General features: G+C 40.9%; 1 protein-coding gene across 8 annotated transcripts in view; it reads right to left on the bottom strand.

Moving 5' to 3' along the window:
* Positions 1-26881, bottom strand: part of zeb1b (zinc finger E-box binding homeobox 1b) — a 147687-nt gene that overhangs the window by 14082 nt on the left and 106724 nt on the right. For all 8 annotated transcript variants that reach the window (XM_048548986.2, XM_048548920.2, XM_048548975.2 and 5 more), the window contains 2 exons: positions 22711-22913; positions 11631-11739 (listed from right to left, as the gene is read on the bottom strand). In XM_048548986.2, coding sequence (XP_048404943.1) covers positions 11631-11739; positions 22711-22913 — 312 coding nt within the window. The remainder of the gene's footprint in view (positions 1-11630; positions 11740-22710; positions 22914-26881) is intronic.

Genomic DNA, 26881 nt, shown 5'->3' with positions numbered 1-26881 from the left:
GCAAAATCCTGCAGATGCTGGAGTTCTGAACTGATTGGCAGAATCTACGGAGACGGAAATAGAACGAACATTTCAAGTCGTATATGACTCAGTTTTTCCCAGCACTTTCTGTTCATATTGTAGCCTTGATATGCAGGTCAGTAGAAATTTCCAGTGTTTGAACTCAAGCTAATTATTAATAGATGGGCTCATGTATCTCATCATTGATTCTGATTCAGATGGTGCAATGGTTTCTCTTGGCAATAGGTACCAGAAGAACCCAAGCTTACAGATGTATTCATAATCTCATAATGGCTGATTCATTTGAAATGGGCTCTTCTCTGAAGTACTATTTGATGTAGTTCATTAAAATGTGACAAGTCCATTTTACATCTTTTGTGTCTCCGATTTGGTTTGATTCAAAAGTTTCTGCATCAACTCTGAATAAAGAAATGTATACTGTAAGCTGCTAGGCCCGAAACATCAGCCTTCCTGCTCCTTGGCCTGCTGTGTTCATTCAGCTCGATACACCTAGTTATCTGTTATACTGTAAATTATCTGCCGAAATCTCAAGTCAGCTTTGCCTATATCTGTAGGAGATAGGCAGGAATATTTGTCACAATCCTTTCATATAATCACGATTGGAAATTTTACAATTTACTATACTGAGAGAAAGGTGCCCTGCAGCTTCTAGAAATTAGCTCTTAGCAATTGATTCAATCTTGGTCATTTTCACAAATGGATTGCAGTATCTTACTTGTATGTAAACTAAATGCTTGTAAATAATACTGAAATTTTAGCCTGCTAACTCTGCATTTTCCACTACTGGAGAGATCACAAGTGCATGACCAAATGTACAATGGGGGTGGGTGGGGAGAAAGATCCAGAATAGGTATTAATTGGTTACTAAATGGACAGCAGCAGTTCAAGACGACAGCGTATCAAGACTGTCTCACAGACAATTAGAGATGGGCACTAAATGCCAGCCCACCCATTAACACCCAGATCCCCTGAATGAATACAAAGCGCACAGAGGAGGCCATTTGGAGAATTAAGCTTATGCAAGCTCTTTGCGGGAACTAAGCTTGATCACACTTCCTCATCCTTTTCTCAAAGCCCTGTAAATTTTCTCTTCACAAAGTAATCTGCATTTAGAAGCAAGTGGACTTATTAGTGATAGACAATGTGGTTTTGGGCAGGGGAGGTCATACTTCACTAACTTGATCAAGTTTTTTTTTGAGGAGGTGATCAAGATGATTGAGGAGGGGAAAAAAGGGTTGTTGCTGTCTGCACGGACTTTACTGAAGTCTCTCACTAGGTCCCTCACGACAGTCTTGAACAAAAGGTGAAGTCACATGGTATTGGGGTGAGCTGGCAAGATGGAAACAGAACTGGCTTAATCACAGAAGACAAAGGGTAGAAGCGGAAGGATGCTTTTCGAAATGGAGGGCTGTGACTACTGGTGTTCCATAGGGATCAGTGCTGGGATTTCTGTGTTTGTGATCTGCGTAAACAATTTGGAGGAAAACGTAGCTGGTTTAATTATTAAGTTTGTGGATGATCCAAAGATTCGTGGAGTTGTGGTTACTGAGGAGGATTGTCAGAGGACACAGCAGGTTATAGATCAGTTGCAGGCACGGGCAAAAAGAGTTTAGCCCAACAAACGTGAGGTGATGCAATTTGCAAAGTCAAGTACAGGTGGAAATTATACAACGAATGGCAGAGCCCTTTGGGAGCACTGATATGTAGAGGGATCTGGGTGCGCAGGTCCACAGATCACTGAAGGTGGCTGTACAAGTTGATAAAGGTAGTAAAAAAGGCTTTGGCATGCTTGCCTTCATTGGAAGGGGCATTAAGCACAAGGATAAATAAGTTATGCTGCAGCTTTAAAAGAACTTTAGTTAGACCACACTTGGAATATTGCCTATGGTTCTGGTCACTACACTACCAGAAGGGTGTCAATGCTTTGGAGAGGGTACAGGGTACAGAAAACATTTACCCGGACGTTGCCTGGAGGCGGGAAGTTGGGCTGTGGCGGCAGCAGCAGTGGTGGTGGTTTTAGGTGTGAAGGAAGGTTAGCTAGACCAGGTTTGTTTTCACTGGAACACAGAAGGTTGAGGATAGCAGTTTAAAAGATTGCGAATGGCAGGCATAGGGTGAAAGGATGAGGCTTTTTCCCCCAGTATGGAGGGGTCAATTTCTAGGAGACACAAGTTCAAGGTGTGAGGATTGGCAAGTTTACAAAAGATGCGTGAGGCATTCCCCCCCCCACCCCCACACAAAGAGTGGTGAGTGCCTGAAACGTGTTGCCAGAGATGGTGGTGGAAGCAGGCACAATAGCAGCATTCAAGAAGCACTTGGACAAATACATGAATAGGAAGGGAATAGAGAGATACAGATCCTATAAGTGAAGACAGTTTTAGTATGGAAGGGCAAAATATGGCGACGGAGGCTTAGAGGGCCAAAGGGCCTGTTCCTGCACCATATTAGTCTTTGTTCTTGTTCTAATTCAATTCCTTTTAAAAGCCCCAATTTTATCACCTCCACCACACAATTAGATAATGCATGTTGGATCCCACTTTCAAAGCTGGCACTGGCTCTTATAGGATGCAAAAACTAGAGTTAGTAGGTAATTCAGCCCCGAGCCTGGGCCATCACTTTACACAATCATGGCTGGTCTCATCTTGGCCTCAAACTCGCTTTCCTGTCTACTCTCCATAACCCTTCAATCCATTACAAATTAAAAATCTATTAGCTTCTTAAATTTACTTAATATCCCAGTATCCTGGGCAGTGAAATCCAGATATATGATCCTTTGAATCAACTAATTTCTCCTTATCTGTTCTAAATCCATGACCCCTTAACCTAAAACCAATATCTCTTGTTCCAGATTTACCCACAAGGGAAAGTCTTTTCTACATATCAGTGCTCCCAAAGGGCTCTGCCATTCGTTGTATAATTTCCACCTGTACGTGACTTTGCAAATTGCATCACCTCACGTTTGTTGGGCTAAACTCTTTTTGCCCGTGCCTGCAACTGATCTATAACCTGCTGTGTCCTCTGACAATCCTCCTCAGTAACCACAACTCCACGAATCTTTGGATCATCCACAAACTTAATAATTAAACAAAGCATTGACACCCTTCTGGTAGTGTAGTGACCAGAACCATAGGCAATATTCCAAGTGTGGTCTAACTAAAGTTCTTTTAAAGCTGCAGCATAACTTATTTATCCTTGTGCTTAATGCCCCTTCCAATGAAGGCAAGCATGCCAAAGTAGAAAATTACCATGTCATTACCATAACTATAGCCTCTTATTCTACTAAACTCTTGAGCAGTATACACCTACACTGTTACTATCTATGTACGAGACAACCCACTCATCTCTGGAATCTCTGGAATCCAGCTAGTGAACTTCTTCTGAACTGTCTCCAATATAGTTACATCCCTCCCCAGGTAAGGGCACCAGAATTGTATGCAGCTTTCTAGACATAATCTCACTAATATCTTTTACACTTGCAGCAACACTTCCTTACTTTCATACTCTATTCCTTGAGAAATAAATGTCAAAATTCCACTTGCCTTCATTATCACCTGCTGCACAGCAGATTTCTGCACATGTTCCATGCACAAGGTCAACCAGACCTCTTCACTGAAGGACTCTGAAATTCCTCTCCATTTAGAGAAGTTGCCTCTCTATTCTTTCAACCAAAATAGATAGCCTCACACTTATCCATGTTAAAGTTTATCCGCCAAATGTTGGTCTCTTCAAGTAACCTATTCATATCCATCTGTAAATTTTTCTTATTTCTTCATTGCAACTTAGTTTCCCAACTATTTTAGTGTCATCTGCAAATTTGGCTACAGCGTTTTCTATCTTCTCATCCAAGTCAGGAATGAAGATTGACAGTAGTTGGGGCCCAAGGACTAAGCCCTGTGGCACCTCACTAGTATACCTATTTATCCCAATTGTCTTCTGTTAGTTAGGCAATCTTTTTCTAAGTTAGTAAATTACTCTGACCCCAGGTGATCATAATGTTGCATATTATACCTGTTGTGCAGCACCTTATCAAAAACAAATTTTGCTAACCACCTTGACGGTCTCCCCTCAAGTTTGTTGTGACTAGGTCACAGGGACTAAGACTGCTTTATTCCTCATTCTTACAATACCTCCATTAATTTTCCTCTTAAATTTCTCTAAGAAAAACAGGACCAGCTTTACTTATCTACTTACCTGAAACCTTTCACACCACATCATTCTTGTCATCTTTTCTGACCAAAACTATCATAGACCTAGTACTGTAACATATAATAATTTGTTTGGTTGACTCAACAATTAGATATATGTTCAGTTTTAATGGGATCCAATGCTGGTAAAAATTATTATATACTTCTGAAATGCTTAATGCATTTCATGCTTGATTTTGCAGTTTAAAAATCTACAATTGGTTAAAAGAAAAGATCATTATTTTCCACATTCTCGCCTCGCTCAGAAATAACTATTCATAACGCACATTTATATCCTCAACCACTGGACTCAAAGTACTTCACAGTCAGTTAAGTACTTTTGAAAATGTGGCAGTCAACCTTCATAGTTGCAAGCTCCCAAGACCAGAAATCATGTTTTATGATCTTGTCTGACAAATAATATTGACATTGGAGACAACACCCCAGTGCTTTCTGGACATAACGTCATAATGTATTTTATATCCTCCTGAAGGGGCAAAAGGGACCTCATTTTAACATCTCATTCCAAAAATTGGCACCTCCAAAAATATAGTACTTCCTTGAGTTCTGAACTGGAGTGTCAGTCTTTAATTTTTCCCTCAAGTCCTAAAATGTGTCATGAAGGCATAAACCTGTGACTCAGGAATGTGTGCTACCAATCAAAACTGACCGACTTAGATTAATATAATCATTTTCTGTTTTTGTCTAACTTTAGTAGTATTATTTGAAGAAGTAAATTTGGTTTGAACTTCAGTCCCTCTTCAAAATGTCATGCTCAGTCACGAGTGGTGTACCACAAGGATCAGTTCTGGGTACTCTTCTATTTGTGATTTTTGTACATGATTTGGATGAAGGAGTGGAAGGGTGGATTAGTAAGTTCGGACAGTACGAAGGTGAGTCACGTTGTGGACAGTGCGGAGGGCTGTTCTCAGTTACAAAAGGATATTGATAGGATGCAGAGCTGGGCTGAGAAGTGGCAGGTGGCGTTTAACCCTGAAAAAAGGAGAGGTGATTCATTTTGGAAAGACAAACTTGAAAGCAGAATACAGGTTAATGGAAAGATTCTTGGCAGCGTAGAGGAGCAGAGAGATGTCGGGGTTCGTGTTCACGGTTTCCTGAAAGCTGCCACTCAGGTGGATAGAGTTGCTAGGAAGGCATATGGTGTGTTAGCTTTCATTAATGGAGGGATTCAGTTCAAGAGCCAGGAAGCCATGCTCCAGCTATACAAGAACCTGGTTTGGCCACACCTGGAGAATTGTGTCCAGTTCTGGTCACCTCATTACAGGAAAGATGTGAAAGTGTCGGAAAAAGGTACATAGGAGATTTACCAGGATGTTGCCTGGAATGGAGGGAAGGCCTTACAAGGAAAGGTTAAGTGCGCTAGGGCTCTTCTCTTTAGAATGAAGGATGAGAGGTGACTTGAAAGAAGTGTACAAAATGATCAGAGATATAAATAGAATGGACAGCGAGACTTTTTCCTAGGGTGGGGTTGCTTTTACGAGGGGACCTAATTTTAAAAAGAGAGTGGGGGCACATATCCAGGGAGAGGTCAGAGGTAGGTTCTTTACTCGGAGTGGTAGGGGCATGGAATGCATTGCCAGAGAGGGTAGTGGAGTCAGCTTCATTAGGGGCATTTAAGCGGCTATTAGACAGGCATATGGATGATAGTATAAGTTAGCGGTAGAGGTTAGATAGACCACAAACAGGGCCTCAATTCAACTTTTGATTTGGAAATAGTAATAATGCCAAAATGACAGCTTTCAGATCCCTTTCACAAATCTGATCACTGAAGCGACCTTTCTACTAACATTTTATATTTATGACATGGACGGAAAATCAAGGAGACATGCAAAACATCAATCTGTAAAGTTAGTCAAGAGAACATATGACCAAATTCAAGGTTCTGTCTTATAAGGACTGAACCTAAATTTTCGCAAGAGAACTGCCCAAGTACAATAGCATGAGAATCAAACTCTACTTACTGAATTTTATGCTCAAGAATGACACATTACGAGTGACATTCTTGAAGATAAACTGCAGTCCCCTAAATGGTATCAATACAGTTCTGCAGTTGCAACACTGTATTCTTTGCTGTGTTGTATTACACTAATGTACTTCATATGGTGTGATCTGCCTGTGCTGCATGCAAAACAAAAAAAACAACTTTTCACTCTACCTAGGTAGATGTGACAATAATAAATCAAATCAAACAAATTAATCACAATGTAGATCCCTAGGCTAAATTTTGATCTTATTAGTTCTGCACGATTTTTCCAAATTTCATGCAGTCAAATTCCTAAACTGAAAATTTGCCTAATACAAATATTGACATTGATCTGATATCCTGGGAAGTCTATGCTCTAATTTCACAATTCTCGACAGGCTTGGAGTTGATGGGATTGTCCAGCTAAGAGGGGGAAAAAAAAAATCCTTCGTAAGGGAGTTAAGGCAAATAGTTGGAAATATGTTAGCTATACATCTATCTGCAAGTATGCTCAACTCTGAATACAACTGCAAGGCTTCTCCTTTATACATTCCATAATCTATTCTTGAGGGTGAAAGTTCAGCAACTCTAGTCAAGACAGAGGAAAACATACCTAAATTCTTTCAATAGAATTTGTTTATATTTATTTCTTTAGATCTTTGCTGCTCCTCGAACGTTGGTTCCATGCAGCAACTCGGTCCCACAAAGATTGACAAATTTCCAATACTTGGCAAATGTTGGATTGCTAATATAGGGTAGACACCTCAATTCTGTTATCACCTAATATCTACATACTAATATTTTCAAGCAAGGACTACTAATTTGCAATCAAGACCAGATAGCTTACTGGATTTTTCCATTGACACAAAGCTCAGTGGAAAGCTGAGCTGTGAGGAGGATGCAGAGAGGTTGCAATGTGATTTGGACAGGCTGGGTGCAAATGCAGCAATGTTTTGATTAATGTAATTTTATCCAATTTGGTAGCAAAAATAGTAAGACAGATTATCTGGATGGTTGTAAATTGAAAGGATAATGTTCAACAAGATCTGCTAAAAAATAAACACACAGGTGCAGCTAGCAGTAAAGTTGACAAACTGTATGTTGGCCTTCATAGTGAAAGAATTCAAGTACAGGAACAAGGATGTCTTGCTGCAATTATACAAGGCTTTGGTGATGCCACAATGAGAGTACTGTGTTCAGTTTTGGTCTCCTTATCATTGGAAGGATGTTCTTGCTATAGTGAAAGTGCCGCAAAGATTTACCAAATTGATTCCTGGGGTGCAAGGACTGACGCTTGAGGAGAGATTGAGACAGTTAGGATTTTATTCACTAAGGTTTACTAGAATGAAGGGGTGGGGGGAGCAGGGAGGAATCTTACAGTAACCTATAAAATTCTAACAGGATTAGATGCAGGAAGGGTGCTCCCAATGGTGGGGTGTGCTGGACCATGGTTAGTAGTTTAAGGATAAGGAGGTAAAACCTTTTAAGACTGAGACAAGGAGACAGCTCTTCATCCAGAAACAGGTGAGCCTGCGGAATTTACTACCACCGAGAGTGATCAAGGCCCAAATATTGTGGCGTTTATCAGAAGGTAGATGAAATGAAATTATCACACCTAAAGAAATTTACAAGGATCAACCTGTGGGCATAAACCTTAGGAACTAAATACACTCGGCACTGCTCACATTGACAGAAAACAAAATGGACATCAGATCAAACAGTAAACGGTTTGCTGCCTTCTCATCAATTTTGGGTATGGAAAATACTTTCAAAAAAAAACTTCATTCTTGGACCGTAACAGAAATTTCAGTTAATTATAAGCCCAACCATTGGTTGGGATGCCTTCATCTTGACTTTGTTTACTCGCATGGGCTCCAATTTGACAATTAATAAATGACAAGAGACAATGTGACCAAGGTTTCAAACTTGGATGCTTAAGGGAAGCTGACAACCTCCCCCCAAAATCAAAACAAATGAAATCAAGAACCTTCAAAGGATATAAAAACTGACATGAAAGAAACAAGTACGTTCTTTGGCTCTCTGGCAGCTATCCAGACAATCTGGAAATTGGTTAAGCACAAAAATATCTTATTTCAGAATCATAACACTGAACATAAGGTGAAATAACTTGTGAAATGCTCGAGTGAATCAACTTCAGCACCCAATGCCCAAGATGAGAAGTATGCACCAATAAACAGAGTTTCCCAAGCCATCACAAAGTATATAATAAATGTATGAAATTCCAAGGGGATCAACAAAATGACCAATTTTCATGACCGACTGCTATTTACAGCAGGTTTCTTCAAGAACTATTTAATCTAACACAAACAACAGCAGTGAAAAAGTGTTCCTAATTTACGCAACTGAATAGTTTGGAAGAAGAGGGTTGTGTGCAGCACTAACAAACCAGTGGAACCAAAGAGTCTGTTTCCATGCTCAACATTCTACGTATTCATTGATATTTCCAAATTAAAAGATACACCCAGAAACTTAAGCAACAGAGTAATTTCAGATCGGTCAAACAAGTGTTTGGTGGTATGCAAATGCTAAGAAAATATGCTATGAAAAATAACTCCATGATGGTGTCCAATTTTAACAATTCAGGATTAAACCATATTTTGAAATCTAAGATGAAACTAGTAAAAATACTAAAATATCATCTTTTGGACACAAAAAAGATGCCAAATAATCTGTTCAGGCAGTATTAAAGCAAGATTACAATATATTTTCTCAAAATTTTCTTTCTCACCCCAAATTTACAGATTTCAATGAGCCTCCTTGGGTGAATAAAATGCAAGGTATCTTTAATTACTCAATTCAAAAAGGTAGACTTCTAAAAGCCAGAAAGGGGATGGGTCTTGTCAAAGATGGCGATGGCATTCATTGTCTGAGGTCAGTAATCATGTACTTTAGAAGTATTAGTCTTATATTAATGCTTCTATCAGTCCAAAAGCTAAGTGCTCTCTGTTCCATCACTTCAAACCATATTGGTGAAACCTTGAATGATGTCGTTAACATAAAAATTAGCTCCTTGGGAAAATACATTCTCTGTTGAAACAAATCGCTGACCCAATTTTTTTTTTAAAAAGGACCTGGAGAGCAGAGACAATTTCAAAGAACGATATCCAGTGCAAGTATCTTTGTGTCAAGCAGTGCAGGCTTGGTTTTCAATCAGGTACTACTATAGGATACATATATTTTGAATTTTGGTAGTGCAGGCAGTTACAAGAGTAATATTAATTCCCTAAACTATAAGCTGCATGTGCATCGTAATAGAATAGAAAGATCCTCGAAAAGGTTAATACCATTTGTTGCAAATTAATAGAAAAAAGAAAGATTTTTTCCCCCCCTTTGAGGATTAAATGCTAATCAGGCAAAGTTCCATACAGTGAAACTAGCAGCCTAGCTTGTTCACAAAGCCCTCTAGAGTAAATATCAATCAGGTCAACTGATAAGCTTTTTGAAAGCTTACCACCATAACTACACAACTGGAGCAGGAGGAATTGCCCACTTTGAGATGTCAGCTAATCAAAGGTTGGCATCCAGAGCTCAGCAGAACCATGAAAGGCCATGGCTGCTGCTGAAATATCACCCTAAGACTCCAGATGGAGAATCACAACAAACTGCTGGAAACAAAGTAAGCAGTCATGAGAGGAGATGCTTACATGGTTATTAATTGACAACTAAAGGGCCTTAAATAGCATTGGGTTAGGAAATCAAATATGGACCCTTCTACCTAGACTTAATTTCTCAGGTGGCAGGATTCTCCTACCATGACACTCTGTCCTTCTGGATTCTACCCTCACTATTTTCCAATTGAAAAACAGCATTGGGGATGAAAAAGAGCAAGGGGGAAGATCAAGAAAAGTCACGATCATTCATACATAAAACATCCTAATTCAAATGATGTTTTCAAAATATTTGTTAAGCTTTGTGACCAATTGATGCCAGTCCTTCAGATTATGTATTGCTGAAAAAAAAATTCTTTCCATACATCAGGAAATTTGCAAGAATACCAAAGTCACACAACCCCAAGACTGCCAAATTGTAGCAATCAGAATGTCTCTTCAGCAGTTCACAACAGGCAAGTTACTGACTGTATCCTTCTACCCCACACTTAGAAAATATAACTGGAATCTTAATGTTGTTCGATAACATTTGCTAAACAATCCAGACTGTTATGCACTATTTCAATTTAACAAAACAGGCAACAGCCATTCTCTGATCCTTCAAGGGCAATTCCTTAAATCAGGTAACCTCTAGACTTTAAATTTTAACAATTAATAGTCAGCTGTCATTTAACTGGTGCATTTTCACAGGCAACACCTCTTCCAATCAGAGGCTACTTGCCAAATCACACACTTTTCTCATATAGAATGAAATGTTGGTGTTCTTTACATTTGCATTCTTGTAAACGTCAGGAGTACAAGATAAAGATGCAAACATTTGTATCCTTCAGACTATTTGGAGTAACTGCAAGGTTCAATTTACTGGATTTGTTCGAGGTAGTTGAATCATCCTTGGTGAACCTTCTAAACTGGCGTCACTCGAATGTCTACATTCATTTGTTTACTTGTATTGGAGTCTGATCTTGTTCCAGTTCCAACTATAGTCTTTATATAAGGAAGCGACTTAGACATTGAGATGTTAGGAGAGTGAGGTACAAATGCCATAGTCCAGAGGACCACTAAGCTGCTTCCTCAGACAGACAGAGGAAACCGTTGGAGAGTTTAACCAAAACAGGCAAGGTAGAGAAAGCAGGGGCTTCATGGTGATCCCAGCCCGATTAGGTATTGAACCCATGCTGTTGGCATCACTGTGCATTGCAAACTAGCTATGCAGCCACAAAACTGACCAAACACCTGGCAGCAGAGAAGAGGACACAGAAAAAACAAAAATCACACAGATAAACGGCTGCAAGCAATTTGCTATTTGGAGGATAAAGTATGTTGCACAGAAAGACAGAAGATGGGAGTATGCCATTCAAACCCTCGTGCCTGCTGATTTTCAGCAGAATGAGTGAAGAATGACTGAAGGCATTCCTCACCTCAGTTCTAAAATGATTACCCCTTATCCTTAAACTATAACCTTCTGGTTCTGGTTATCACCATCAAGAACATCCTTCCTGCATTTAACCTGTCCAGTCTTGTTAAAATTTTGACGTGTCTATGACACCACCCCCCCAGGCCCATTCTTCTCAACTCCAGTGAATACAATGCTAATTAACTTAATCTCTCCTCTTACGTCAACCCTGTCATCCAAGGAAACAATCCGGTGGCATACCTTCATTGCACTCCCTCTTTATTGCAACAGCATCCTTCATCAGATATGGAGGCCAAAGCTGCACAGTTTTCCAGCTGTGGCTTCACCAATGCCCTGTAGAATTGCCTCTTTTGCCATCTAATTGAAACACAAAGGACCAAAAATAGTTCTATACTTACCACTATGGATGCGTAAGTGCTCCTTTAGATGATGCTTGTATTTAAATGCCTTTCCACATTCAGTGCACTTGAATTTCCGGTTCCCACCTGTCTGTGTTACAACATGGCGCTTACATGCAAATGAAAAGAGAATGGTATGAATAAAGATCCTTAGAACAGGTATTTTAGACTTAGCAAAAAAAGGTTACATAGCCTCTAGATTTCAATGACCAGCCCTTTTCAGATGTCTAAGTCTTCATACCTGCATGCACCAAGACCTGGATAAAATCTAATCTAGTTTTTGCTACTAAGTGGAAAGAACGTAAGTACTGTCTAACTAAAGCAATGACTATCTGTACTAAGAAAGTACAACTATCACCTCTTGAAGGTCAACATTACCACTGTTTAAATCTCACCATCAACATACTAGCAAGGATGAGTCCTTGACACGAAACTAAACTGCATCTACAAAGCTGGATTTAACACGTTTCCTGCTCTCATCTCCAGCACAATATCAGTCACAGGCCATTGTAAAAAAAAGCCAGCTGCCCCACAGCCATTTTATGCTCAATGTCACTTTCGGTCAAATACTGCCTTGATAACAGAGGCAATCCCTCTCACCTTACTCTTTTATTCAGGTTTTCATCAAGGGTATAAAGAGGTCAGGAGCTGAGAGTATCTGGTGGGACCCAAACTGAATGTCATTGAGCTGGTTATTGCTGGTTAAGTGCCATTTGATAACAGCAATGGCCATTCCCATCACTTTTCATGAAGAGTGAACCAATAGGTTAGTAACTGGCTAGGGTTGGAGCTGTTCTGCTTTTCGTGGACAGCTGAGTTGGGTAATTTTCTACCTTGCCAAAGACAATGTGGTAGCAGTTTGGCTAGAGATGCATTTACTTCTTGACCACATCTTCTGTTGACAGAATATTGTCAAGGTCCACAGTGTTTACCCAGTCATTTCTCAACATCACATGGAATGAATCGATTCAGGTAAAGGCTAAAGACATTTTATGCTGGGGCCTCAACAGAAGGCCATGATGAATCATCCACAGGGTACTTCTGGCTGAAGATGGTTGTAAATGCTTTAATTAGCTTTGAGCACAGATGTACTGGGCTCCTACATCTTGCAGAACAGTTATTTGTGGAGACTTTGCCTATCGATTGCTTAATATTCCACTACCACTCAAAAGGGATGTGGAAGCCTGCAGAACTTAACCTGGTCCATCATGGCCTGATTACCATCAGACAGGGGATTATTGAATAAGAAATGTTGGGAGGAGGCCGGAAAATGCACCAGGTGTACCTAAAGAACGAGATGCAGTCCTAGTGAAGCCACAATGCAAAATTAGCCGAATAACAGAAGCAACATGCTTTGGACAAAACGAAATTAACTCTCAACGAATAGATCAAAAACAAAAGGGTAAAGATGAAGAGTTACAAACATTTCAGCATGAAGGACTGAGTAGATAGTTCAGCTTGCCCATCCCTAAAGTCCCAACTGTCAGATACCAATCCTAGTTTGTTTTTAATATCACCTGGGAATGAATCAAACTGTTGAACACACTGGATACAGGAAACGTTATGCGACTGGACAACAATGGATGCAGTGCTAAAAATTTGTATTCCAGAAATGACTAATTGAAGTATAACTACAACACTTGCATCTATCCAACAAAATAGAAGACTACCTTGGTATGTCCTGTTCACTAAAAAGCACGAAAGACCCGTTCTTGCCAATTAGCATTCCATCCATCTTCTTTCGATCATTAAAATGATGGAAAATGTTAACAGTGCTATCAAGTAGCAATTACTCACTAACAATTTGCTCAGTGGTGATGAATTTGGATTCCACTCTGACCACATAGCTTCAGACCTCCCCATGTCCACAATGCAAGCATGGACAAGAGTTGTACTTCAGTGGTAGGTTGGAAGTAACTGCCTGGACATCAAAGCAGTGTTTGACAGAATGTGGCTTCACAGAACATGTAAAAATTAAAAATCAATATATGTCAGCAATAAAAAAACTTTGATGGCTGGCTCAAAAATAGGTACTTGTGGTTGTGGAGACCAATCATTTGGTACAGATGTTCTTCAGGGCGACATCCAAGGCCCAGCTAACTTCAGGGGCTTCAATGACTTGCTTTTTATACTAAGGTCCAAAATATGTAGTAGGATTGTTGTCTGACATTTGCTGTGTTGCAACTCTGCAGATACCAAAACTAGCACATTCATACTGTCTCCAGAAAGAATGAGACTGTCTCCCCACAATGTTATTCATCACGACCACTGCTGAATCCCCCACTATTGACACCCTTGCGATCTCAACTGATCAGAATCTGAACTGCTTCAACTGTATAAATAAATACAGGGACAAGATTAGGTCAGAGACTGGAAATCCTAGCGTGAATAACAATCTTCTGACTCCCTGAAGCCTTTTTGTCAAATGCAAACCACAAGTCAGGTGTATGATTAATGCAACTCCACAACACACAAGGGGCTCAATGACATCTGGGACAATGCAGTCCACAATCAGATTCCAATAGTCATGGGCCAAATGTGGCATAGTGGTAGCGTCCCTACCTCTGACGCAGAAGGCACAGACTGAAGTTCTACCTGCTCCAGAGGTGGCATGATGTGTCTAAACACATTGATTTTAACAAACCCACAAAGCAGCAGTGTGTTCCATCCAAACTGCACTGCAGCAACTTGCCAAGGCTTTAACAGCACAAACCAAACCTCTACAGCCAAAAAGGACAAGGGCAGATGTTCGCTAACACCGTCATACATTCCTCTAAGTCAGTCCTATGAATTGGAAACTCAAAATCCTGAAGTCTCCAGCCTACTGAATACTATTATGGAAATACCTGAATCACATGACTACTGCAGTTCAAGAACGAGGATCATAATCTACCTCAAGGGCAGTTACGGATGGGCAACAAATGCTGCAATTTCCAGCAACATCCAAATTTCATGGAAGACTTTAAGAACAGGTGCTAGAAAATATTGGTTCTGAATTTTAAAGTGAAGAATTCTGAGTGCCAGATGGACCCAGGCAAGACCGATAGGGAACAGAAACAGAAGTTGCTGGAAGCTCAGCAACTTCTGTTTTTGTTCCTGATTTACAGCATCCACAGTTCTTTTGGTTTTTAAGACTGATCCGGACCTTGAATGATATTAGATCCTATCTTGGAGAATTGAGTGAAAAATTCAACTCATTGGCTTCAGTAAAACAATTAATTCCTCAAGTGAAAGAATGGGAGGAGCAAACAGATGCCAAAAAGGGGCCTGACAGTAAAAAAAAAAACTCTTGATAACAAATTCTCTACACGTGGAATGCAGCAGTTCGGAAGGCAGCTCATCACCATCTTCTCAAGGGCCATGAGGGACAGGCAATAAATGCAAGCCTAACCAGCGACACCCACACCCCATGAGTGAATTTTTAAAAAAAGACTTGTTGGGAAAGGTTGTTCATACTAATAAGCTATTCAAGAGTGCACACTGACGTACCAGGCTGGAAGTATTTCAATGGCTAGCTCAATTTCACTGTCCATCATGTTGCAGCGATCTGCTAGGTAAAGCTGCACAAAGTGCTACCGCTTGCAGGTACAATGTTGTCAGGGAGAGTTTTCAAGCATATCAAGGCAACTCTTGTACTCAATGTTTGTGATTTTCATAAATGATCTGGAGGCAGGTACAGATGGTCTGATTAGCAAGTTTGTAGATGACATTAAGGTTGGTGGAACAGCAGATAGTGAAGGGGGCTGTCAGACATTGCAGCAGAATGTAGACAGACTAGAGAGTTGGATGGAGGAATGGCAGATGGAGTTCAATCCAGGCAAATGCGAGGTGATGCATTTTGGAAGATCCAAATTCAAGAGCAAACTATATGGTAAATGGAAAAGCCCTGAGGAAAACTGATGCACACAAAGATCTGGGTGTTCAGGTCCCTTGTACCCTGAACGTGGCAACGCAGGTGATCAAGGCGAATACGGCATGCTTTCATTCATCAGACGGGGTATTGAATACAAGAGTTGGCAGGTCATGTTGCAGTTGTACAGGCCTTTGGTTCAACCACATTCAGAGTACTGCGTACAGTTCTGGTCGCCACATTACCAAAAAGATGTGGATGCTTTGGAGAAGATGTAGAGGAGGTTCACCAGGGTGCTGTCAGATATGGAGGGCACTAGCTATTAAGAGAGGTTGAGTAGATTAGGATTGTTTACATTAGAAAGCAAGAGGTTGAGGGGGGACCTGATTGAGGTGTACAAAATCATGAGAGGTATAGATGGGGTGGACGTCAAGAAGCTTTCCAACACCCACTTCCCCGTCCCCTTCCCAGAGTGGGGGACTCAATTACTAGGGATCACAATTTCAAGGTGGGAGGAGAAAAGTTTAAAGGGAGATATGTGTGGAAAGTTCTTTACACAGAGGATGGTGAGTGCCTGGAACACGTTGCCAGTGGAGGTGGTAGAGGCGGGCACGATAGCGTGATCTAATATGTATCTAGACAGATACATGAATGGGCATGGAGCAGAGGGATATAGGCCCTTGGAAAATAGGTGACAGGTTTAGATAGAGGATCTGGATCGGCACAGGCTTGGAGGGTCGAAGGGCCTGTTCCTGTGCTGTAATTTTCTTCATTCTTTGCTCTTTGTTCAACAGCCTGTGCGCTCTGAAACATTGAAGGGACACAAAGAAGGGTGAAAAGAATCTTCTCAGGACCTGTCTTGACCTACGGTGCTCAAAATTGGTCTATGCATCACACAGTTTCAGACTTGCATGACTGTAGTGCCATGATGTCAGTCCACTGTCTCACAGATGGTTTTCTCCTCATAGTGATGAGGGAGTTTAGCATAGCTGCTTTAACGTTAGTCAACTTTAATTCATAGACGTGTCCTTTACACGGAGGCAGGAGCTGCATCCCAGATGAGCAACTTAAATACAAAGCCAAATCAAGTCTGCATTAATCTCATTCACTCCGGCCTGTTCAATAGATTGCTCCATCCTCTTCTCATGGAATGACCTCACTTCATCGTCAAGGGTTGTTCTCATTGCCCCATTTTGCCATTATTCAGAACATTGTCCCCATTTGTTGGCACATGCTGTGAAGGGCACAGCATACCATAATGAAGCAGGACACCCCATCTGGAAGAGAGTCAAAACCGCACCAGGTGGCACAGTGGTTAGTACTGCTGCCTCAGAATGCCAGGGACCCGGGTTCAATTCCACCCTCAGGTGATTGTCTGTGTGGAGTTTGCACATTCCCCCCGGGTCTGCATGGGTTTCTTCCGGCTGCTCCGGTTTCCTCCCCCAGTCCAAAGTTGTGCAAGGTAGGTGGACTGGCCATGCTAAATTGCCCATTGTACCCAGGGATGTTTAAGTTAGGTGGGTTAGACATAGGAAATGCAGGGGTACAAGAATGGGTCTGGCTGTTGTGCTTTTCAGAGGGGCAGTGTGGACTTGATGGGTCAAATAGCCTGTTTCCGTACTGTAGTGATTCTATGATCCGTCCAGGGATCTTCAAAAAGGTCTAGGTCGGAATCCTTTTGGCCCCGGCGTAAGAGTGAACAGCACCAATTCTTTGCGCTCCGTCAATCTGTGGATTCTTAAGCGTGTCAAGAGCCAGGCTTGGAAGGGATATCACTGATCTCCCAGCAGCTATCCTTGTATAGTCCAAGGTCTTCAGAAAGGCAGGCATCAGACAGTGCTAAATATATAATGGGTCTTCTGAAATTTGACATTAATAATCACAAATTATTTTAATAGGGAGTAGAATCCTTTCCCAATCACAAAAACAACTACTGGGTGATGACTGAGCACTTACATAGCAACATGAATACAATTAATAACACTTAGGAACCCCAGCGATCGAGAATCCTAATGCCCTATCTGTTTGACTGTCTACTCAGTTAACCTCAAATGACAAGGTAGGTTCTTCAGTACTGCATCAGTAACATTTTAGATGCACATGACTGTATTGGGTGATGCCACAAAGGTCCCCAGTTACTCCCTAAAATGAGCTGCTGGTACATCGCATCCAAAGCTTTCAAGTTGCCTTTGAGTTAAGGGAAAGCTCAGAGGGTGGCTATCCTCCAAGTGGAAAAGACCTTGTGTACCAAAAAAAAAAGACCCAGGTGTCTTTCTCCATGACAGCCCAACAAAATCCTGCATAGGTGTATGAGATGGTTGGCTGTCTCTCACTGTAAAGCAACCTGCCAAAAACAGTGTCCTGGAAGTCACTGAACTCTAAAGTGGTAGCTGAATTGGGTCAAGACCAAGCATGATATAACTAAGAGGCTGGTGCTTTGATAATACCAGATTGCCTGGATAGAACATCCAGGAAGTGTGGGGCAGTGACCACGGAAAGATCTTGTGTACAAGTTGTTTCAAGTGAAATTAAGCTACGTGGCCAGCACAATCACTCCCAGGGTTTCAAAAGAGACAAGTCACCAAGTACCCACCTTCCAAAGCCATGACCACTTCTATTTAGAAGGGCCAGTGCAGGAGAGAAAAGGGAACACTACCACCTACAAGTTCTCCTTCAAGCCACTCACTATCCTAACTTGGAAACATTTGCCATTCCTTTGTGTCTCTGTGTCAAAATCCTGGAAACCACCACCCCCAGGATAGCAGTGTGGATTTAGCTACAGCACATACACTGTAATGTTTCAGAAAAGCAACTCACCACCACTTCCTCAATGGTTAACAAATACATCCTCAGCGTCTCCCGCATTTCCCGCTACACATCCCTCACACCCCGACCCCGCCACAACTGCCCAAAGAGGATCCCCCTCGTTCTCACACACCACCCCACCAACCTCCGGATACAACGCATCATCCTCCGACACTTCCGCCATCCACAATCCGACCCCACCACCCAAGACATTTTTCCATCCCCACCCCTGTCTGCTTTTCGGAGAGACCACTCTCTCCGTGACTCCCTTGTTCGCTCCACACTGCCCTCCAACCCCACCACACCCGGCACCTTCCCCTGCAACCGCGGGAAATGCTATACTTGTCCCCACACCTCCTCCCTCACCCCTATCCCAGGCCCCAAGATGACATTCCACATTAAGCAGAGGTTCACCTGCACATCTGCTAATGTGGTATACTGCATCCACTGTACCCGGTGTGGCTTCCTCTACATTGGGGAAACCAAGCGGAGGCTTGGAGACCGCTTTGCAGAAACACTTCCGCTCAGTTCGCAACAAACAACTGCACCTCCCAGTCGCAAACCATTTCCACTCCCCCTCCCATTCTTTAGATGACATGTCCATCATGGGCCTCCTGCACTGCCACAATGATGCCACCCGAAGGGTGCAGGAACAGCAACTCATATTCCGCTTGGGAACCCTGCAGCCTAATGGTATCAATGTGGACTTCACCAGTTTCAAAATCTCCCCTTCCCCAACTGCATCCCTAAACCAGCCCAGTTCGTCCCCTCCCCCCACTGCACCACACAACCAGTCCAGCTCTTCCCCTCCACCCACTGCATCCCAAAACCAGTCCAACCTGTCTCTGCCTCCCTAACCTGTGCTTCCTCTCACCCATTCCCTTCCTCCCACCCCAAGCCGCACCCCCATCTACCTACTAACCTCATCCCACCTCCTTGACCTGTCCGTCTTCCCTGGACTGACCTATCCCCTCCCTACCTCCCCACCTATACTCTCTCCACCTATCTTCTTTTCTCTCCATCTTCGGTCTGCCTCCCCCTCTCTCCCTATTTATTCCAGAACCCTCACCCCATCCCCCTCTCTGATGAAGGGTCTAGGCCCGAAATGTCAGCTTTTGTGCTCCTGAGATGCTGCTTGGCCTGCTGTGTTCATCCAGCCTCACATTTTATTATCTTGGATTCTCCAGCATCTGCAGTTCCTATTATCTCTCATCCTCAGAACAGGTCATTTGACCTAAAATGTTAATTCTGATTTCTTACCACAGATGTTACCATACTTGCTGAGTTTTTTCAGCAATTTCTACTTTTGTCTCTGGTTTACAGCATGCTCAGTTCTTTCAGATTTTAATGAAAATTCTGTTCCTGTTGAGTGTTGCACCCAGAGTTTCTTGATTGTGGAGGGAAGATTGGAAGTGCATAGTTAATATGGTGGAATGGAGTATCAATGAGATACAAACGTATGGAAATAAGCTTCTCACTACTCGTCAGAAAGATTCTGATCTTGCCACTTATTCCTCAAGAACTAAATCTGGTGAAATTATTTCAATGATGAGCATGTGCGGGGTGGGAAAAAGACAATGAAGTAATTAACTTGCCAATATTATCAGCATACCAGGTACGGGAAAAGATCCTCCCCAACAGTGAGGAGAAACAAGCCAGAAATAAAAATCCAGATCATTACACCTAAACATTTGAATTACCTTAGGCAACTAGGCTAGAATCTAGAAAAAATACTTATTGCTTTGCTAGTGATGAAAACCTCTTCTGTGTGTTCATTTTTTGAGAATGAGGTCAAATCAATTCCTAACAGGAAATCCATTACTTCCAAATCATTTATTGGAATGTTTAATACTGCACTAAAATCTTTCACACAATGCCAATATCCATAGCTACAAGAAGGTTCAGTTACTTAATTTGTGGCGGTTTTTGATAGATTTATAGCAAAACTTGAGCCATGCCCACTGACACTATTATATCATGAGCATTTCTTGATGGTAGGAAAATGGCAATGCAAAATATTGGGTAAAACCAGGTCTTGATAACATGCCTTCATTGATACAAGTAGGGACTGCAGCTGCATGGTCAACTGAACAGCTCAAAAATATCCTGGGATTTTTTCGCTCTAGATTCAACATATGACAGTAGTATTTCATTTTTCTTTCTCAATACAATTCAAAGATGAGTTGTTTCTGATAAGAAACTCCAACCCTCAGCATCTGTATGAATATTTCAGTTTATTTGCTAACTGCAGAATGTAAGAGATCAAGGTTACATTCAGAAACCACTAACACTACTCAATTTCACTCTGCCCTATTCCTTCAGCAATTATTACTCTAATCCAGCATTTCATGGATTTCTGACATATTCTTGTTAAGAGTATTCTTTCCTCATCAAACCTGCAACTCTACTGTCTATACCAAGTGGTCACAATATCCTCCAACCAACTACTTGACCATTTTATACCATCTCTTGTGCCTCTCAATATATAGACTACAAAGTTCTTTACCACCTTTTCAAATTTCTCCATAATCTCAGTTTTTGATCTCAGCAATTTTATTTTATTTAGTGCACTCTGTTCTCTTCACTCCAAGTCTACATTAGTACTCCTTTAGTCCCATCACTGGAAGCCAACCTTTCAGTCACTATGAATTTGTTCTTAGCAGCTGCCTCCCGTAAGTACTTCAACATACTACTTTCTCCTTTTGTTCAAAAGCCTTCTTAAAAGCTAGCTAACTGTGTAATTTACCTACCACCCTTACTTCCCTTCTCTTAAGTGCTGTGAACTGCTTCACACAATATAGGCTGTAAAAATGCAAGCTATTTTTATCTACACTCTTGCCCATAGAGACCAGCCATTTCGTATTCCTCCAGTCCGTAGGGAATTGCCCAGCTGGCGTGAGATACAAGCATCAATAAGCAGCTCCACAGGAAATCTCTCAGATGAAAATCCCATCTGACCCCCATACAATTACGCTGGATCCTCCATAGAGCTGTTCAATGATAGTTTTAAAAAAAACTGCATTAAGAAAAACGATCCAAGAGAAATTATAAAAACAAACAACAGATCTCCAGATAGGAATCAAGTTCACTTTTTAACATGTTGGCACCTTAATTATTTATAAAGAATGCTTAAAATCAATGGTGGTTGGTGGAAGGAAAGGAGGGCAGGCAGGAGGCAGAAAGGTGGACAGGAGGAAAGGAGGGCAGGAGAGTGCACAAGCAAATTATAACAAAAGCAGCCATATAAGTACAGTGGCTACAAGAGCAGGTCAAGGCTTGGAATTCAGCACGCAGTAATTGATCTTGAGTCCCAATTTGATGACTGCAGTTCCAACAACACTCAAGAAGCTTGATGCCATCCAAGGACAAAAGTCTGCTTGCAAGATAACTGTGGCACCACCTCCAACATTTACTCCGTCCACTACCAACACATATTAGCAATATTACAGTAAACAAAGATGCACTGTAGCAACTCAGCAAATGTTCAATCGAAAGCAAACCCACAACCGCTACCACCCTGGAAGGAAAGGGTTGCAGATGGCATTGGAATACTACATGTTTAAGATTCACTTCAAACCAGATGCCCTTCAAGTAAGAAAATGTGCCATCCTTATTTGGATTGGCCTACCTGTGTCTTCACACTTAGAGCAATATGACTGACTCTTAATCATTCCTTGAAAAGGCAAAGTAAGCAAATCAGTTTGAGGACATTTAAGGACGTCCTCATCTCACAAAAGAATAAACCCAAAAAAAAGCAGCCACTTTACAGAGGGATTGGTCAGTCAACATTCCACACTACGCAGGACAGAGATAACCAAATACAGTAGTGTTAGATAGACAGTCCAGAAGAGATTTGAATAAATTCAAAACCTGTTGAGCTTTTTAAAAAAAATTTTTTTAAAGTACATTATGCTAGAGATGCTCAGTAGATCAGGTGGAGGGCACCATCATGGAGCAAAGGAAATGTGCAACATACAAAGGCCAGAACTAGAAAACTGACATAAACATGCTAAGGAAGTTAAACACAAACTGGAAAATTTTAAAGTGTTATAGGACTGAAAGCCAACGCACTTCAGCGAGCACTGGGGTGAAGGGCGAACAGAAATTTTTGCAAGTTAAGATATGAGCAGAATTTTGGATGAGTTTATTTACAGTAGGTGAAAGCTGATAAACCAAAACAGAAGAGTATTTGAATAAGAGTCTGGATGTAACAGAAGAATTGACAGGTTCCAAAAATGGTGGGCTGAGACAAAGGTGAACTTCAGAAAAAGAAAATCCCACAGCGAAATGAGACAACTCCATATTTTGAGTTATAATGGTGAACTTGCCTTACCAATCAGCAGGGTTCAAGAAACAGGATAAATAATTAATGGCACTTGCTAATATGGCTTATACCTGAATATTTAATTGCCACTTTCATATTACCTGATCTCGCCCTGACTTATGTGAAGCCATGTGACGATCCAGTTGTGTCCTGTAGGCAAAAGTGTAGCTGCAAATGGAGCAGCTGAAGTTGTCTTCATTTTTTTCATGCCGATATTTAATGTGCTCTTTGAGAGAAGTCAAGCGCTTGTAGCCTCTATCGCAATATGGGCAGGTAAGTAGCTGAGCAAAAGCATCTGGTGTTCCTAAAAACATGAAATAACACTCAGGTAAATCTTCAATTTTAAGATATTTCTAAGATGGAACTGACTACTGTAGGCTTTTGTTTAATATTATGGCTCCAAAGTGAATGAAAATTGTATTAGAAAAATAAAAACAAGATAACTAAATTAATACAATTACTCAGGGCAATTATAGATATTAGACATATTATACATAGATTTGATCAAATACTTGCAAATAAAATCACACACAAACATGGATGGTACCCAGATTTTCTTCCCTCTTTCCTAGTTAAAATAAGTGTTACCCACATTTTAGCTTGTAGATATACTGCAAAAATATCTATTATAGCTTGTGTGGCTTGCATCCAAAGGTTAAAAATTAGAATGCTCATGGTATTTGTTTGTGACTAAGCCAAGTGAAGGTGTATTTTACCTTTGCAATAGAAACCAAATTTCACGATACTACGGGAAATATACCACAACCTTTAAAGGGCCAACATAGCTTTAGTTGAATGATCATACAGAACGTGAAGAGACTGAAAACACAAGATATTTTGTTAAAGCCTTTTGTCTTGCACTGACCAAAGTTATTTGCAAGGAATACTAATGTAAAGGGCAACAACATTTTATATAGCATGAAGATTGATTGGCAAGTGGCTCTGCTTGGTTTCTCCATGACACCACCACTTCTTATCAGCATTGTCTTGTCATACAGTATAAAAAAGTTGTTTCACAATGCTCTACCTTTACTTACAACATGTCTTAAGTGACAGTCAAAACAACGGCCCCAAGAAGGCTTCCAAAAAAGCAGCAACCAAGAATTGTGAAGGCCAGATAAAGCACTGGAAGGAGAACTACAGCCTGTGTCCACGAGATGCTAAAGCAAGTCCACCCAGAATTCAGAATCTTCTCCTCTGCCACAAGTGTCAATAATTCATTTGTCAATGATATTTTCAAACAAAGGGTGAGATAGGCGTTCTGTTTTATCCACTACAGCAATGGCAGATCATCTGCTCCTGGGAAATCCAGGCCACAGTCCACTTGTTGCTACCCAGGGAGTTACAATTAGGCAGTTACATTATTTATGTAGATATATTAGTTTCTTTGCATTCATTCAGTTCAACATAGATAAACTGTTGTTGACATACAAGGTTTACTCTTCCTGTTACACAGCTTCTAGAGCACTTCTTCTAGTTGCTAATTCATTACCTGCAGCATTGATCTTGAACTCAGCTGCACATTTTGTAATCTCATTCTAAACTATGCAGCTGAGTGCAGAAATTAAGATGAAACCACTTAGATTCAGAGAAATTGATGTGCCAGTTTAATACAGGCAGGGATACAGGAAACAAGGATATGATTGAGCTCTTCAGAGTTTCTGTTCAAAATTGGATTTCTATCAAAGGCTATCTTTGTAATACTTGTATTTTTAAACTGTACAAATCAGAAAATTAAGATGTGATGCATTTACAGTGTCAGAATACAGCAACTGACATTTGGAATGCAAGGGCTTCAGATACCATATGCAAAGACATTAATTTAATTCAGTGGATGAACTGCGGTATTGCTCACCAATCTGCAGAAAAGAAACACTTCCATCTTTTTGATCTTTACTTATGGTGGCACCACATGCTCTTGGACTGTGCAATTAATTATCTCCCAACATAGAACATAAAACATTGGACATGCATTTTTCTTTGTTCAGTTTTGAGCAACTACTCTCAATTGCACATTGATCAAATGTTTCAAGAATGCTGTAGATCTTTCAGCTGAGACGTATGAAACTCAACAAGTGCCAGCAGCTTGGATGTTACAAAGGTCGATTAAAGGGAGGCCAATGCTGACTAATCAAACAAAGAAAATATTGAAAAAGAAGAGAAACCCAAAGAGTAAACATGTTTGGACCTTTTTTTTGGGGCAGAAGGCAGCAAAGATGTAAAAGCTGCTGAACAAAGTTGCGATTGCTCGTTAGTTATTTTCCAGTTATTGAATTATTGAACGTTCTGACAGAAAAACACTAACAATAGCCTCCAGCAGTCTGTAAAAATTGCACTGACCCAGTGACTTTGAAATTCAATTAAGACAAACAGTCCCACATGCCAATGAAGAACTCATTGGAAACAGGTTTATTGTCACATGTACTCATGAGTTCAGTAAACAGTTTACCAAGTCACCACTTACAGGGCTCCATCTTGGGTTCAATGATACCTAGGCACAGGATCTTAGTAACTAAATTAGAAAACTAAAGAAATAAGAAGTTCAGCATTACAGTTCAAGTAGACATCGCCACCAGACCATGTCAGGACCTCGCCTCCTCAAACTATCAAGTCCCCACTGTGGGCCTACTGCAGTCCCAGTCTGGGCACCAAGCTGTGTCACAGCCGATAGCCCAAGGTCCCAAATCCAGGCTCTGGAGTCCTCGATCCTATCACTGCTACTGCAGATGACCTTCCCCCAACCTGACATTGCTCCGGCTTCCCCACAATATCATTAGAGAGAGAAAAAGATGAAAACTGAAAAAGGAGTTTGAAGGAAGTGGCTGGCCTTGAGCAGATGGGCTCAGGAGCCCGAACACATCCTTCCATTCCGGCTCCACCATCTCGGGCAACTTTTGATGAAGCTCATTTTCCAAGGATTGCATGAAGTTTAGCAATCATCTTTTGAAACTGCCCAAGTGAACTGGCCAGTTACTATTCTTACTTTGTTTCTAATTTATCCCTTAACTGTGTCGGTCTGATCAAGGGCCTATGAACAAACATGACTGAGTTTAAATCAACATCATTAATTAGATTACTTTAAATTTTGCTCTGCTAAATTTACAATATTAATAATAAATTGTTAATTTCTTTTTAGACTATACACTTGGTATATAATATCAGTTATTCATAAAATCTAGTTAAGAATAATTGGGCAATTTTGAAGGGTCATTGAATTTTTAATTTCACTTATGATATCTAGTGCTAGCAAGTTTAAACTTGACCTGGCTTGTCCTTTCGTCCAACATTTTTTTTTGCATTGTACTGTCAGGAAACTGCTAGCATACAAAAAATGTCAAGGTATTATCTTTAAAAAAAAACAATGTTTTTAAAATCTATACAATACTCTCTCCGAACTGTGTCAATAACATGTCTCCAAATGCTTTTAAAGATGGAAATAAACAGAGGCAGAGAAACGTAGCAAATGAAGAGTAGGATTGATGACGAAAGAAAGATTGAGAATCAAAGTTTCGAAAGAGGTGGCAGCACAGTGGTATTGTCACTGGATGAATAACCCAGAGACTCAGCCTAATGCTCTGGGGATATGTACATGAATTCCACCACAACAGATGGGGAAATCTGAATTCAATCAATAAAAACCTTGAATTAAAAGCTAGTCAAATAGCAAACAAAAATTCTTTGCCCAATTTCGTAAAATACATCTGGTTCACTAATATTCTTTTGGAAACGAAAAATCTGACTTTCATTGCCTAGCCCATATGGGACACCCCATCCACAGCAAGGTGGTTGACTCTTAAATACCCTACAAAGTCCAATCAATGGAATTAAACAGGACAGATCACACCACATCAAACAAGGCACCAGAAACAACAATGACAGATACAGTCCCACTGGCCCCGCAAAATCCACCTAACATCTGAAGGCTTATAATCAAAATTGGAAGAGGTGTCCTACAGTCTAGTCAAACAACAGCTTGACAATGTCTGTGAGGTATGATTTTGTGAAAATGACCATGTCCCAGACACCATCTACAGTCCTTGTTATGTCTCGTCTAACTCTGGTGGACGTGTCAGTAGAAGTCACAACTGTATACAGTTGGGAGAGTGTTGCCCTGGGAATCCTCAACATCATCTCAAAATCCCATGAAGCTGCATGGCATGAGGTCTATCATGGGAAAGCAAACATCCAGATTGCCATGTGCCATCCCAGCACATCATCATCTGATGAATCAGTAATGCTCCATGTCACACAGAGAAAAAAAAAATAGTAAGA

This window comes from Stegostoma tigrinum, chromosome 2, assembly GCF_030684315.1.
Source record: "Stegostoma tigrinum isolate sSteTig4 chromosome 2, sSteTig4.hap1, whole genome shotgun sequence".
Lineage (NCBI taxonomy): Eukaryota > Metazoa > Chordata > Chondrichthyes > Orectolobiformes > Stegostomatidae > Stegostoma > Stegostoma tigrinum.
Note: the sequence above shows the minus strand (reverse complement) of the source record. Positions and strands in the feature narration are given on the sequence as shown.